Genomic DNA, 14,810 nt, shown 5'->3' with positions numbered 1-14,810 from the left:
GACGCACAAAAGTGTCACACGAGGATCAAAGTCGATTTACAGCCCTTGTTTCAACAAATCAATGAAAATAACAGGAAAATCAGCTATTTGAAGAAACAGCTGATTTTCCTGGAGGGTTCCCATGCACCCTCCAGGACCCTGCTGAGGGTGTAGAGCTGGTCCACTGTTCCACGGCCAGGACAAAAACCACACTGCACCTCCTGAATCCGAGATTCCGACGGATCCTCCTCTCCAGTGTCCCCGAATAGACCAGAGAGGCTGAGGAGTTGCAGCATATGACAACTGCATACTGAAACCAATTACTTCAAGTTATTGCCAGTAAAGTTGGTTCTAAAAACTATTGAATCGTGGGGTGAACTCAGTTTTTCACACACTGTATTTTTTGTTAAATAAAGACACAGTGTATTATGTGATGTGTTGTAGTCCAACTCAAATTACACTTTTTTTATGTCCTGACAACTAAAAACTCTTTTTTTACATGATTGTACTGTACGTGTTATTCTCAGAGATCTGAAAAATACAAGCCTTGATCTATTCTTGGTTATTGCACTCCCATAACAAACTATTCAAAAAGTTTGCAGAACAGGTTGACACTTCAGGTGTAAAACCTTATGAGAGAGCAACTGAGTTATGGATGCTGTACAAATCAACTTTATGAGTATACTGCAGCTGTGAGAGACTAGTTAAGAATGTCCTCCAAGAAAAACTCTGTGTCAATAAATCTTTTCAAACCACAAATCAAGCCTGCTGGCACCAAAAATATACACTATGAATATGCTGCTCATGCTGAAGTCACTCGCTGGGTTCAGTCATTAAGTGACATCATTAAGTGACACATAAAATGTGATGACTCTCAGCTAAATGCAAAGAGAGTGTGCACCAGTAGATAAAAGACTGGCTGTTTTGATGTTTTGTGACCTCCATGAAAGAATGGTTTCCTCAAATGGAGTGTTGATTTAATATGCAAAAAATCCACATCTATGTCCTTAATTAGGCCAGGAATAGGTCCTGGCTGCATGGCATGGTGCCTTTTGATATGAGGGTGTGGCTGCCACATATTTTTTATTACCATTTTGTAAGTGAAAGGACCGCCTTTAATGTTTGAATCAAGAATATATACGTTATGTTGTGGTTTATCACTGGGAAAAAGACAATACAATTGAATTTATATTCTGCTGAGAGCAAAGTGTTTTGAGTGTTTTCTTTTCGTTGCACACCAAAGTCAGAAATGTCAGAAAAACAGAATCGTGTCTGGTATCCACCTTTGTTCTTGGAACATTCTTGTTTTGTGCCTTTAGCTACAGGGTTAGGAGAAAGAGTTCTCTGGTTGTAACTTTGCAGACGCTCCTAAAACCAGACAGAGCTCAAAGGTTTCTAGGGAACACTGTGGAGAGAGGGCCATGAATCTCGGCAAGAATGCCCAAAAGCAATGAAACACAATGGAGGAAATAAACCTATCACTAAAGAACACAACCATGCTGTAAACTGTGAAGTGAGCATGTTAGTGTGGCTACAGAAGAAGTAAGATGGGAAAAAAGAAGAAACAATATGAGCCTGCAGGGACATGAATATTTCATGTGATTTCATTGTGGCCCCTTGTGACAATGACTGAGAATGAGTGCCTGTATTAATTTGTCACACACGTGTCTACTAAGGAGGGTAATAATGCACAATACAGACATTGTTCAGATGTAAGTACTTGTGTGAATATAAGCGCATGTGTTAGTGTTAGTGTGTGTGTGTGTATGAATGCACATAGCTTCTTTGAACTCACAGCCATCTCCTGGCCATGACCCAGGATCTCCAGCTGCTGTTGGATCTCTTGGAGCCGTGTCTCCTGCTCTCTCCTCTCCTTTATGTCCTGCAGGACCTTCTCTCCTGGCTGCTGGATCCCATCACACTTCCAGCCAATCTTGGAGCCAAAGCCCTGAAACACAACAGACATGATTGGTTCTCAGAGGGAAGAAACACCTCATTTAACACGGGTGCATTACCAGAGCAGTACTCAACCTATGGCGGGCACTTGGAAGCGTTTACAAAGAAATATGGCTATATAACAGTTCAACACACTCAATTCATGTGAAGTTTTCCATTTCTATAAGAATTCGATACCAGATCCAAAGATGTTGGAGTTAATTTAGTCTAATGGCTCTTACCTACTTTTGACAGAGAGTTAAACCAGGAATCTATCATAAGAACTCCTCATAAGAAAGGCCTCTTGAGGTGCAACATAAATCACACATTTATGATATCCACGTGCATGAGGTCAACCCAGTGAACCATAAGATGCATCCAAAGCAAACTTTGAAAATAGGTCAGGAGAACTTAGGAGAGGTGAAAATGGAGGAATCATCAATGGACTGTTCATAAATGCCAAGTTTATCTTTTTTCCTTTGGACCTTGCTTATATTAAGTCACCAGATCAAAATGATTAGTGTCTCCCTGGCAGGGCGCCAAACCACTGAAAAATTTCTAACAGTAGCCGGTAGCACAGATAAAAATGAAGTCAGTAAAATGAATGGATATTTGGCAAAAATTTTGGGAAATATCCATTCATTTTGGGAGATACTGTGTTCCACTGTTTCAACGTGTGACCTCAATGTGAGTACAAGTGCTGTCAGAGTTCATTCAAATTTATGTTGAGCAATAGTGTGATTGCAAAAGCTGCAGATTAGCTAACTGAGAGCATGAAACTACCGCAAAGAGAAAAACTTTGACAGTTCAGACAGAAATGATGAACAATCAAATATATAACTATATAAGTATTTGGGTTACTCATTACAGATGAGGAACAATGTGGAGAGAAAATAAGTGCAAGAAGTAAGAGGAGCAGATGGAGAAAGCTTAATTAAAGTTAGCTCAGGAAGACATTTTTCTGACACCAGATCAATTCAAACTGAACTAGTAAAAGAATATGAAAATAATCATAGAAAAACATGGAGATTGAAGAACCCAAATATAGGACCTTCTCGTGGTAAGTTCCAGTTAATTGATGCACGTGTTTAATATTAAGAGCAAAAATAACCTGGATTGTACATCTAAAATGCAGACCATCTCCTGCACCATCTCACCAAATAACTTATCCTGTGCATCTCTGATATTTAGGGTTTTTTACAGTGCTTACCGGGAGTAAATCTTCCTTATGAAACTAGTCAAATGACACGTTTAAATTTTCAATAGGCTACCAAACAATTTTACAAAAGTCTTTCAGATACATACATTGAATATATGTAATCGATCCGTTTGTTTTCTAGTTAATAGGACCAACGTACACTCAGAAAATTCTTATGTCCAATGAATGCCTATTTTTCACTTCTTGGCAATTCTAGCTATAAGCAAAATGTGTCAAAAAAAGGATGGGATAATGAATGACTATTAACTTTGTAGATACCATGAATTACAGAATCACCGTGCCAACCAAGCAAGCAATAGCAGCAGCTAATAATTCAGCAGTACTCATTCTCTGCCAAATATAATCACATTTGGCTAAAAAATATCGCAATGAGGGACACTGAATGCAAAACGCTTTGCAACAAAACTTAAGTCCATAAACCAACCAATAACGTCACTGCGGTTACATCCATCTTTGATATACAATTTATGGTTAGATATTCTTCTTATGCTGAGGTCACAATGACAGAAGGTTTTTTCAGCTAAAATGTGATGGACTGTAGGTGCTAAAGTGGTTCCTCCCCACTCTGTTGAGCCATTATTTTTTAATAAGTTGTGATGGAGAAAGTGTTCATTAATGACCTAAACTGGGGTCACATTTTGATCCACATATACAGTACAACGCTTCTCTAAAAAAGTAGCAGTGAGGTCAAAAGACTGTTGGATCTGAAAGGACGCTGCCAACCGCAGGATTGTTTTGGAGTGTCAGTTGAGCGCCGTGTGGTTGAAACCTTCATCTGTCTCGGTTTGTCTGGATGGCAGGCAGGCGTGTGTGTGATCTAATAATGTTGAAATGAATGGATATTTTAAAAAATGTTGACATCTCAATAGGGACTTGCATATGACAAAATGGTAGGTTATTGAAAACAGCAGGATCCAACAAACATTATCTGTTATGACACATTTATGATAGGATGTAATCCTAGTAAAGCCAAGGGTAGGAGGGGAGTTCAGTAAAGTATGTAGAGAAGATTGAATGTTTCTGCTCTTGTAAATAAGCAAAACAGATCCCAGCTCAGACATGTCACATCTTGCAATTACATATATTTTAGGTAACTGAATGGCACCAAATATGATCTAACTTCATATTAAAATCTTGGCAAAAACAAAAATCTCCTAAAAATTTTCTGTGTGTGGCCTCACCTAACGGTGGCCTCTGTCTCCCTACATGGAAATAATGACAGCTTCTATCTGAGGCCTCTTTTAAGTGGTTGTTACAAGACCCTTTTGGTTAGGACTCACTCATCCTAGACGACAAAAGCCAGGGCCACGAAGAGATCAGACTCCTGTCATGCACCAGAGTGAGAAACACAGCTTTCCAACCAGGAAAAATAAAAATTAAAGTCTAGCTTTACCACCATCCTCACACCACTAAATGCATGTTGCTAAAAAAGCCCAAATCTTTGGGAGTAACGGTTTATTTAATTTGGAAACGACAGCTGCCCTACTTTTTATAAACTATAGGCTGCAAATTCCCAAGATGTCTGCAAGGTTTAACAATGATAAAGTTGCCATTGACAAGTCTGAATGACTTTGGCATGTTTTTCTTATCCAAATTAACACTTTATAAATTCTGACGAGTGTAAGTGGAAAGCCCACAGTCTTTTTATATAAACCTCCCTAATCTGACCATAATCAAAGCAGAGACATAACATATTTCTCTGCTTTTCAGTCCATTGTTATCTCTGCATTGGTCCTGGATCTTCTTTCACATAAACCTTCTAAGAGCTTCAGTGCAACAAGAGTTGGTTTTTAGCTAGCAGACATGACTGTAAACACACCATCCTTTATGTGGCACATGAGGCAAAAAAGTTCCTATTGCTCTTTTAATGAGCTTTCAGATCTTTCAATAAAGAATCTGTCATGCTCAAGTACCATTGCGCCATTGTACCATTGCTCCTTCCCAACTGCCAATAATCTTCAGGTTTAAGCTGTTTCAGTTGACACACAGGATTTGTGCATTACAAATCCATAAAAACCTACAGCTAAATTTACAATGAAGTTTTACTTAATATTGCTGTTGCTTTTGTTTTCATCCAATAGTATGAAGGGGACTCAACATACTGTCAACATATAGCCTTCAAATTACCTGTCTGCAGATGTAAATGTCTAGATCTGCACAGATTTATGAGGATATGCAGTGCTAAGAACTACTATTTGATGTTTGAAAATGTGAGATAATTGTTAATTATGAATTACTGCTCAATGTATGTTCAAATGTCAGTCCATTTCTAGAGGGCATAAGATAAAAAAGTAAACTGTAACTAAAAATAAAATAGAATAGCAATACAGATTCAACATTATTGTAAACCCTATGACATGACACTCAAAAACTGTGCACAACTGAAAGTGTTAAGTTCACTTCTGGTAAATGAAAGACTCTGTGGCCTGCAACTTATTATTTGCATTGCTTTGCCAACAATATTTCTAAAAATGCAGATGATTAAATACTTATAAATGAGTACAGTGAGTTTGGATCCAAGTCCAAGGCACTGGCTCGAACAAACAGTGACTTGGACTTTGTTCTTGAGATGAACTGTAGAGATGATTCACCTCTTGGAGAAGATAGAGGGAATAGCATTTCTTGACCTTAACAGACTCCAGCGACTGTTCTACTCCATTTCAGAGTTTGTCCTCCTTTTCCAGGAATGTCAGACAGACTCAACTCAGAATGAGGTTAGACTGAGTGACTTCCAAACAGAGAAGGGGGGAGTGGCTGAGGTTCTGCTTATCTGAACATCAGCACAGTACTAGTAATTGGCTCTCCATGGTGTAGCCAGTCGACGTGCGGCTAAAGACCTCCAGTGATCACATCACCTATCTAGGTCACAGGATCATCAGGAGGTCACAAAAATGTAGACTTTGTTTTCCTTAAATAAGAAAAACATATCAGACAACATTAGCTTTACAGAATAAAATATGTCAATCTATTGATAAAGTACAAAAAGAATGCTCTGGAGTGGTGGTAGAACACTGTGTTCTATGGTGTAGTCAAACCTGCACACATATGGCCATGATGCAGTAATTATCTCCAGGACATTGACATTTGCAAATGAATATCCAAACAACCATGGTGCATTTTGGAGTCAAAAAATAAGTAAAAGTCCTATGGACAGATGAGGTAAAGAGAGACTTGTTTGGCAGCAATGAGCATATCCACAAAAAAGTCTGGACAGAAGAGGACTGAGGATGTCAGTGGCTTTTAAAACATTGTGATAATCAGAAACACATCTAAAATTCAACAATTAACCTGCTCAAAAAGTCAAGTCCCCTGACCTAATCATCTGTGAAAATGTGTTGGCCAGATTTCAAAACAGCAGTGCACGCATGGCGCCCCAAGAAAATGGATGACCTTAATTTGATTCAATTTAATACTTTAATAATCCCTAAAGGGGAATTACAGCTGCTTACATTTGCAGTACAAATTGTTGGAAAAAAAATCAACTGAGAACTGTTGGAAAGTTGGAGAGTGTAGCAGAGAGAGTTGAGGTTGAATTCTCCAGAGAGCTCCATGAATGTATTGTTGTTTTTTGAGCCTGGCAACAACTGAGTAAGCAATGTCACATGAAACATGTGGCTTCCAAAATAACACAGGTGATAGTAGATAATATGGACAGAAAGTCCCAGCAAGCAGCTCCAGCTCTGGTACGTTGATTCTCCTTTATAGTAGTGTGATGAATTAAACTACATATTGTAAACTACAATGCTCCACCATTACTCTTACCATTCTGTCTGCAGTTTTTTTTATCATATCTATGCATTCTAAATACGTCATGCAGATAGAAAACGTCACTGGAGATCGAACCACAAGCCTCCCATTTGGATCCACTCTACCATAAATAGTCATGTTTAAAAGAGACGACATCCTCTTTGGATTCTAATGTTTTACATATCAGGACACAATGGAAAAAAAAACTCTCTGCTCCTAACTAGGTCTTAAAATTGGGAAAACATAGGTTCAGATAAACAACAAAGCATGATATATTACACTGTGTCCTGTTCCTGTTTAACAAAAACTGAACCAAAATTGCAGAGGCAGTTTGTGGAAAACGATCCACCCCTAGTGCTCTCAGGGAATTAAGAGTTACTGATTTGAATGAGGAGCTGCACGGTGGTGTGGTGGTTAGCACTGTCACCTCACAGCAAGAGGGTTCAAGTTCAACTCCTGGCAGGGGCCCCTCTGTGTGGAGTGTGCATGTTCTCCCTGTGTGTGCATGGGTTCTCTCTGGGTACTCTGGCTTCCTCCCACCATCCAAAAACATGCATGTCAGGTTAATTGGTGACTTTAAAAAATTGTCCTTAGGAGTGAGTGTGGTTATTTGTCTCTTTGTGGCCCTGTGATGGTCTGGCAACCTGTCCAGGGTGTACCCCACTTTGCCTGATGACCCCCTGCGACCAGACTGACGGATTAAGCGGGTATAGAAAATGGTTTCAATGAGGATTCATTCTCTGTTTGTATTAGTCTATTCTTGATTTGCCTTTTTTGTTTATAGTCCCCTCCTCTGGTTTGACTTTGTTGTTATTCTTACTTTTGTCTTTACTCTAAGTTTTGTCTTGGCTCAGTTCTGGCTGTGTCCTAGTTTACGCCTTCCTTTACTCTGTTCCACATTCTCACCAGTTGTCCTCGGTTCCCCTGTTTGGTTCTCCACTCCACACTCACCTGATGTCAGTCTGTCACAGCACAGTATTCATGCTCCTTGGTTTGTCAAAGTCATTGTCAGATGCTCGCCTGGTTATTCTCCGTAGTTCGTTTATTCGCTTGTCTGATTTTCGCCATCTGGTTTGTCTGTAATTTAACTTTTATTTTCACAGTTTAGTGGATAGTTTTCCAGCTCCACTGTGTCTTTGGTTTCAGTTTTTTAATAAACTACGAGTTGAGTTCCCAAGAGCCTCTGGTTTGCTGTCTGTATTTGGGCCTTCTTCTCTCCACCACCACCAAACCATAACAAAGAAGGATAGCAATGATTTTAGAGATGCATTTGTCACTGCCCATCAACCTGGAAAGAATTATGAGACCATTAATAAAAAAACAAATTTGGGTCAGTCACTTTTCAGTGAGAAAGATGATTCAAAAGTGGGAAATATTCAAGACAGCTGTCAATCTTCCCAGGGGTGTACTTCTCAGTAAGTTCACCCCAGGGGCAGACTATGCAATGCTCAGTGAAACTGAAAAAAACAGGGAGAGAAAAACCCAAGAGCTACATTTCAGTCTTTGCAGGCCTCAGTTAGCATGTTAAAGCTTGTGACAGTACATTTAGAAAAAGACTAAACAAGTATGGTTTGTTTGGAAGGGTTGCCAGGAGAAAGACTCTTCTCCCTGTGAAGAACACAGCAGCACAACTTAGGTTTGCAAAGTCGCATCAGAACAGATCACAAGACTTTGGGAACAATGTCATTAGGACAGACAAGACTAAATTTGAAATGTTTGCTCATTAGACAAAGCACCATGTTTGATGAAAACCGAACACAGCATTTGAGCACAAACACTTCATATCAGCTGTCGAGAATGGTGGAGGGTGATGATATGTTGCTTGTTTTTCAGTCACAGGACCTGGACACCTTGAAGTCACTGAGTCGAATATGAACTCCTCTGTATATCAAAGTATTCTTAAGTCAGTGGGAGGTCATCTATCTGTCTGCTAAATCTTGACTGAAAAACACAGATCAACGAACGCAAGCACAGCAGCAAATCTACATCATGGCTGAAAAAAAAGAATCAGTGTTCGAGTCAAAGTCCAGATCTCAAGCCAATTGAATTGCTGTGGTTTAACCTTCAGAAACCTGTGCATATAGAAATGCTCGCAAACCTCAATGAACAGAAGCAGCAACATAAACAAGAGTGAGTCAAAATTTCTCTGCAATCATGTTCGGCCACTGTCAGACTAGAGAGGAGCTGGTAAGTGCACCTTTGTAAAATCTGGCTACTGTCTAATTGTGACTGCAACAGTACTGCACTGTGATTTCACACTGAGTTCAAAATGAACAGAACTATTAACAAAAAAGAAGGCTATTCATGCATTATGTTATAACTACATTTCGTGACTGAGAAGTCATCTTTGTTTTATGAAATAGCTCAGATGTGTCTTTAACATAACTTAAATGAAGCCTGCACTTGATTTTTAAGGGATTATTAAGATTTTGTGTTTAATCTTATGACCTCAAACAGACAAGACACCCCATGTAGATTTTATCAGTGTGTTTGAGTGTGCAAAAGCTGCAGCAAACAAATCTGGGATGTCTAAAACTCAACAGAGGAACTTGATTGTATGTAAGTAGAACATTTGACATCACATTGATAATATTTGTTTGTTAGCAGAGCAAGTCATTGAGATTGGTTATCTGGTGCTTCATCTCTTAAATGTGGGCTGCATGTGTGGTGCATCTGGGCAAATACAACAGCTGGATCCCCTAAAGCAGATCCATTGTAAGATACATCTTATGTGCAGCAAAAACACGAGATGAACCTTTATTTCAACATCACATATTAGCGTACTCTTGGATGCAACATCTATATGTATATTTTGAAGCTGCAACGGCACGTAGTACCTCATTGGTCATGTTTTACATCAGGTGTTAAAAGGCACAGCCTGAGGCCAGACAAAAGAAAAGAAAGAAAAAAAACTCTGAGACAGCTCGGAGCTTGTTTACAAATTCAAAACATGCTACATGGGGATAACGTCCTTTCAAGCAACTATTCCAAGGAAGTGTCAACAATAAAATCATAAATGCGACCATTCGCTTCAAACTAATTAATTAGTGCAATGTGTGATCTTGGATTTTTCATATTTTACAGATAGGGAAGCTAGATGCTTGCTACAGGGATGAAAAAAAGACATTTTGTAAATACAATGCAAAAAAACACTGAAAGGAGAAAATAGTTGCTGGGTCTTTCCCTGCAAAACACTTATGTGATGTTGACTCTCGCCAACATTTCAGACCACAGTAGTTTTTTTAGCATGCAGTTGCCACAGAATGGCTCTCTGACCTTCCCTCTGAGTGCTGTTATTTTGTTTGAAATGTCTGTTAGTCACGCATTCATTAAAAGAGAAGCATAAAAAATGGCTTGTTTTAGTTATCCCCTGAATGACCATTTTATTGAGCTCCAAGATACAGTTATGCAATAACTGCTATCTATTCAAAACTGGGGCAAATTTTTCAAATGTACAATATTCAGTGACATTATAAGCCCTATAAACTTTTTACTCAACCAAATGCCAAAAAAAAGATAAATGCAGTCAAATTTGATAACAAATTTGACCCAATATCAACAAAAACTGATTTGGAGTTTTGTTGGGTAATTATTTAGACAATAAAGAAGCCCCTCGTTATTCTTAACTCTGAGTAAACCATTCTGTTACAATGACAGAATACTTTGAAAATTGATTTGCTGTTGACTGGAAAATTATACTCTCCTGTGTTTACAGGATGCTACACAATGGAAAGAGAAAGTGATGTTATGAAGAAAGAAAGCCAGCCGTGCAGACTAACACGAAGATGCCTGATGTTGTTTAGGATAGCGCACTCCTGTCTTCCTCTATCTGCGTCTGTGTCACCCCCCCCCCTCGAAATATCTCTTAAAATGTGAAGTATAGTAGGAGCTCTGGCTGTGCCACGTGGACCCAGGCTACCTGCCAAGGCCTGTCCACATGCCAAGGCCTGTCTACATGCCTTGCCACGAGCACTCCCTGTGAGCAAGCTGTTCGGAAGCTTGAGAGTTTCTTGACTTCTCCCTATGTCTCTAATTTCTTTCTGTGTCTTTTCTTCTGACATTTTGCCCAGCTGTGGCCTGTAGTCATCTGCTTTGAGGCAGCTGCGCTGGAACCCAGCTGTATGCATTATGCTATATATACTGCCTATCTGCAGCTGACAGTTCGTTAAGCAAGGTAATGCAAACAAAGACATATTCTAACTCTTAACATCGTAATTCCTCCACTGTAAAGTTACACTGCAAATAAATCTACTATTGCTCCATGAGAGAGAATGTGGGGTTTAGATATCCGCCACCTTAAAAATGTCTCTGATATGAAATCTGTTTGTATGTAAGCTGTCTTTTCCTCCTCCAGAGTTCATGTTTTTACAACAGTATCTTGGATCCCTGTTGACTTTGTGATTGGTGAACATTCCTGAAGTATTAGAAGATTCACTTGTGGATCATCTGGACTTTATACATGCTTTCTTTTTCAGAAATGAGGGTGGTCTGCGGCAATCATTGTTGCATAGATCAAAACCTCCTGGTGAGCTCAGCAACGCTCAACAGGGTTACAATATCTACACCACCTGTGCGTTCTCAGAAACTGTGCATAATCCAGAGAGCATCAAATATCTTAAGATGTCTGATCTTTCTGATGTTTTCACTTTATAGATTTTAAAAGAAAAAACTTTCATTTGTAATTCCTGTAAATACTTCACAGTGTGTTGTTTTTACTGTTAAGAGACACTCATAGGATCATCTCCACCCAGCTTTGCTTAGCTAACATTAGAAAAAATATGTATTTGCCAAAGGATGATACAGGCAAGGAGAAATGCGAGCAAAGAGTTTAAAAGGCAGCCCATGATCAATATTTATCTAAAGCATCTGGATGGAAAAATCATCCCAGCATCCTTTGTCCCCCAATGACAGATGTTGTGTGTTTTAAGCACAAAGTCTGATTTATTTTTCAGCTGATGAAAGTCTTATACAATGAGGTGTGACTTTTAGGCCTGTAAGACTTGCCAGTGTAGTTCTTTAAAAATAGGGATGCCAGTATCTGTATTAGTACCAATACCATGTGTGTGTACTCATACTTAGTATTCATTAAAGTGTTCCAATACTACAGAACCGATACCAGCGTGAGAGAGCTTAATTTTCCTGCAATGTCTTACTGAGAGTTAAAATGTTAAAACAATATGTTGCACTAAGAGTAGTTTTATATTACTAAAATGTGCATAGTGCAGTTGTATTTGGGCTGAATATGCCTAGAAAAAATAAATGTGTTTCATTGTAAGAACTGTAATGGCCTTGATTAGTACTCATATCTGTACTTGGCATCGGCAAATACTAAAAGATAAATACTTGTGCTTGTACTCAGTTTTAAAAAAACTAACATATATTGTCGGCGTGTCTGGAACAGTGTCATGTACGGTGGTTGTTACCTTTTCTTTTTGGGCTGAGAATTCTGTCCCAAAATGTAAAACTAATTCTTTGAAATCAGGTGAGTTTTGCCCATTCATATCAGTTGGTTTTGATTTGGCATGTGGAGACAGGGGATACAGTATTAAGGTTTGTTTACTGCTAACAGATGATTTGGTAACTAAATTATCTACCATAGAGTGTCATAATAAGTTGAACAGTCCAAAGTCAGATCTCAACCATGACAAGGAAAAACATCTCTTAACCACTTTACACAACTGTGGCTGTGGGTAACACCAGTGGGAGAGGCGTTTATAAGAAGACAATAAACTGGGTCTCACGGGAATTATAGGATAGTTAAGGGTGTGGCGTCCATTCTTTAAAATTGCGTGAAAAACAGCAAGTGTGCCACATGACAACCCTTACACTTCAATTCTCACCATGCCACTGTCTAGCCATAAAAATAATATACAGTCAGGTGAAAGAGAAAATAAGCCCTCTTTCAGTTCAAACGTTTTCTTCATCATGACATTATAATTCTATAAAAAAAAAAAGCCTGGTCCTTTCCAGGAGACCTTAAAAGGAGGCGAATATAACCTCAGATGAACAGTGGTTATTACACTGTCATGCCAAGTCCACCCTAACTGCTTCCATAGATATTAAGAGAGTAAGTAGCAGCCAGGTGCTGCTAATTAGATGCACTTAATTAATTTATCAACAGGAAGTGTGAGCGCCTCTGTAAAAGCAGATGTTTTGTCAGTTTGCAGGTCTGGAGCATACAGGTGTGTGTTAACACAATGCCAAGCAAGAAAAACCTTTTGCAATGATCTTAGAGAAGCAATTGTTGCTGCCCGCAAGTAGGAAACATTCAAGACAGTTGCCAATCTTCCCAGGACTGGATTTCCCAGCAAGTTCACCCCAAGGTCAGACCATGTGATGCTCAGAAAAATTTAAAAAAACCCAAGAGGTACTTCTCAGATTTTACAGGCCTTAGTTAGCTGGTTAAACTTCTTTGGAAAGGTTGCCAGGAACAAACCTCTTCTCTTTAAAAGAACCAACACACCACAGCTTAGGTTTACAGGGTTACATCAAGACTTCAGGAACAATGTCCTTTGGACAGAAAAGAAAAAGTGGAGATGTTTGACCATAATGCACAGCACCAAGATTGGTGAAAAGCAGACAGAGCATATCAGTACAAGCACCTCATACCAACTGTTAAGCATGGTGCTGGGGGGCCGATGGTTTGGGCTCGTCTTGCAACCACTGGACGTGGGCACCTTGGTAAATAACTCCTCTGTATACCAAAGTATTCTAGAGTTAAATGTGAGACCATCGAACTTAACTGAAAATGGGTCATGCGACAGGAAAAACAATGACACTGTCTGGGACATATGTTTTGTTTTGTTTTTTTGTCATTTTGTCAAGTGAAAAGGAGTGTATGTTCTTTTTCACATGACTATATCCAAGGATATTAGATGTTTCATATTAGCACACAAACTCTCAATTACAATAAACAGTTCCAGAGTAAGAAAGAGTTGGCAACCAGCGCGATATGGGCTGATGTTGAACTCTCCTAAGCTTCAGCTTCTGGTAAGGGAAAAAAACAAATACCCACTTTTTCTGTCTTTAATCAGCATAGTTTCAATATTTCAGTAAGAACATGAACATTGTATTCTAGTAAGGACAATTTCTTCCTTATTTTATGTATTGTTGCTGTCATCTACTAAACAGAAATATAGTTCTGTTGAAAAATAAAAATATCTTTAATATTTTCATCACATATTTATTACACTGACACAACTCAGCTACAACATTAAAACCACCCGCCTCAGCTCTGAGCTCCCGGTTCAATAAACCCACTGAAGCTGTCATGTGGTATCGGATGTCAGTTCATTAGCAGCAAATCCTTTAAGTCCTGTAAACTGCAAGGGGGGGACTCCATAGATCTGGCATGTTTTCCAGCACATCCCACAGAAACTCACTTATATTGAGTTCTGGAGCATTTAAAGGCTAAGTCAACATCACAAACATCTTTTTGCACCCTGTATATCATGTGGCTGTATGATGGGATATCATTCCCATGAAGGCGTGTCCTTAGTCTGCAGCACTGTTCCAGTTGGGTGTACATCTTAAAATATCACACACATAAAGTGAAGGAACAAAGGTTTTACCAGCAGAACATTGCCCAGAGCATCACATTACACCCTTTACCATACATCAAACTTTCCACATGAAGGCCACCTTCTTCCATTGCTACGTGGCGTAAAAGAGACTCTCATGGGCCCATCCTAGGCACTATTAGCATTCGAAAAAGGCGGGTGTGATTGCAAGACTTTTAAACTAAAGGGGGAGCGGAGGTGTCAGGAAGCAGTTGGAAATAGTTGGGTAGTGATGTCGTAAAACTGGCTTTGAAAACTATGGGTATGATTTTCAAGACCATATGCAGTTCAAGAACCTGAAATCCTTTGAGCAGTTGGAGGGCATATTTCAGGGTTCAGCATGGGAAACTCTTATATACCATATATTGAAC

General features: G+C 39.1%; 1 protein-coding gene across 1 annotated transcript in view; it reads right to left on the bottom strand.

Moving 5' to 3' along the window:
• The window catches only part of fsip1 (fibrous sheath interacting protein 1), a 30,044-nt gene that overhangs the window by 6,768 nt on the left and 8,466 nt on the right, over positions 1 to 14,810 (bottom strand). Inside the window, exon 9 of the mRNA XM_072365695.1 lies at positions 1,775 to 1,927. Coding sequence (XP_072221796.1) covers positions 1,775 to 1,927 — 153 coding nt within the window. The remainder of the gene's footprint in view (positions 1 to 1,774; positions 1,928 to 14,810) is intronic.

The sequence above is a fragment of the Leuresthes tenuis genome, unplaced genomic scaffold, assembly GCF_036924035.1.
Source record: "Leuresthes tenuis unplaced genomic scaffold, fLeuTen1.0.hap1 SCAF_15, whole genome shotgun sequence".
Lineage (NCBI taxonomy): Eukaryota > Metazoa > Chordata > Actinopteri > Atheriniformes > Atherinopsidae > Leuresthes > Leuresthes tenuis.
Note: the sequence above shows the minus strand (reverse complement) of the source record. Positions and strands in the feature narration are given on the sequence as shown.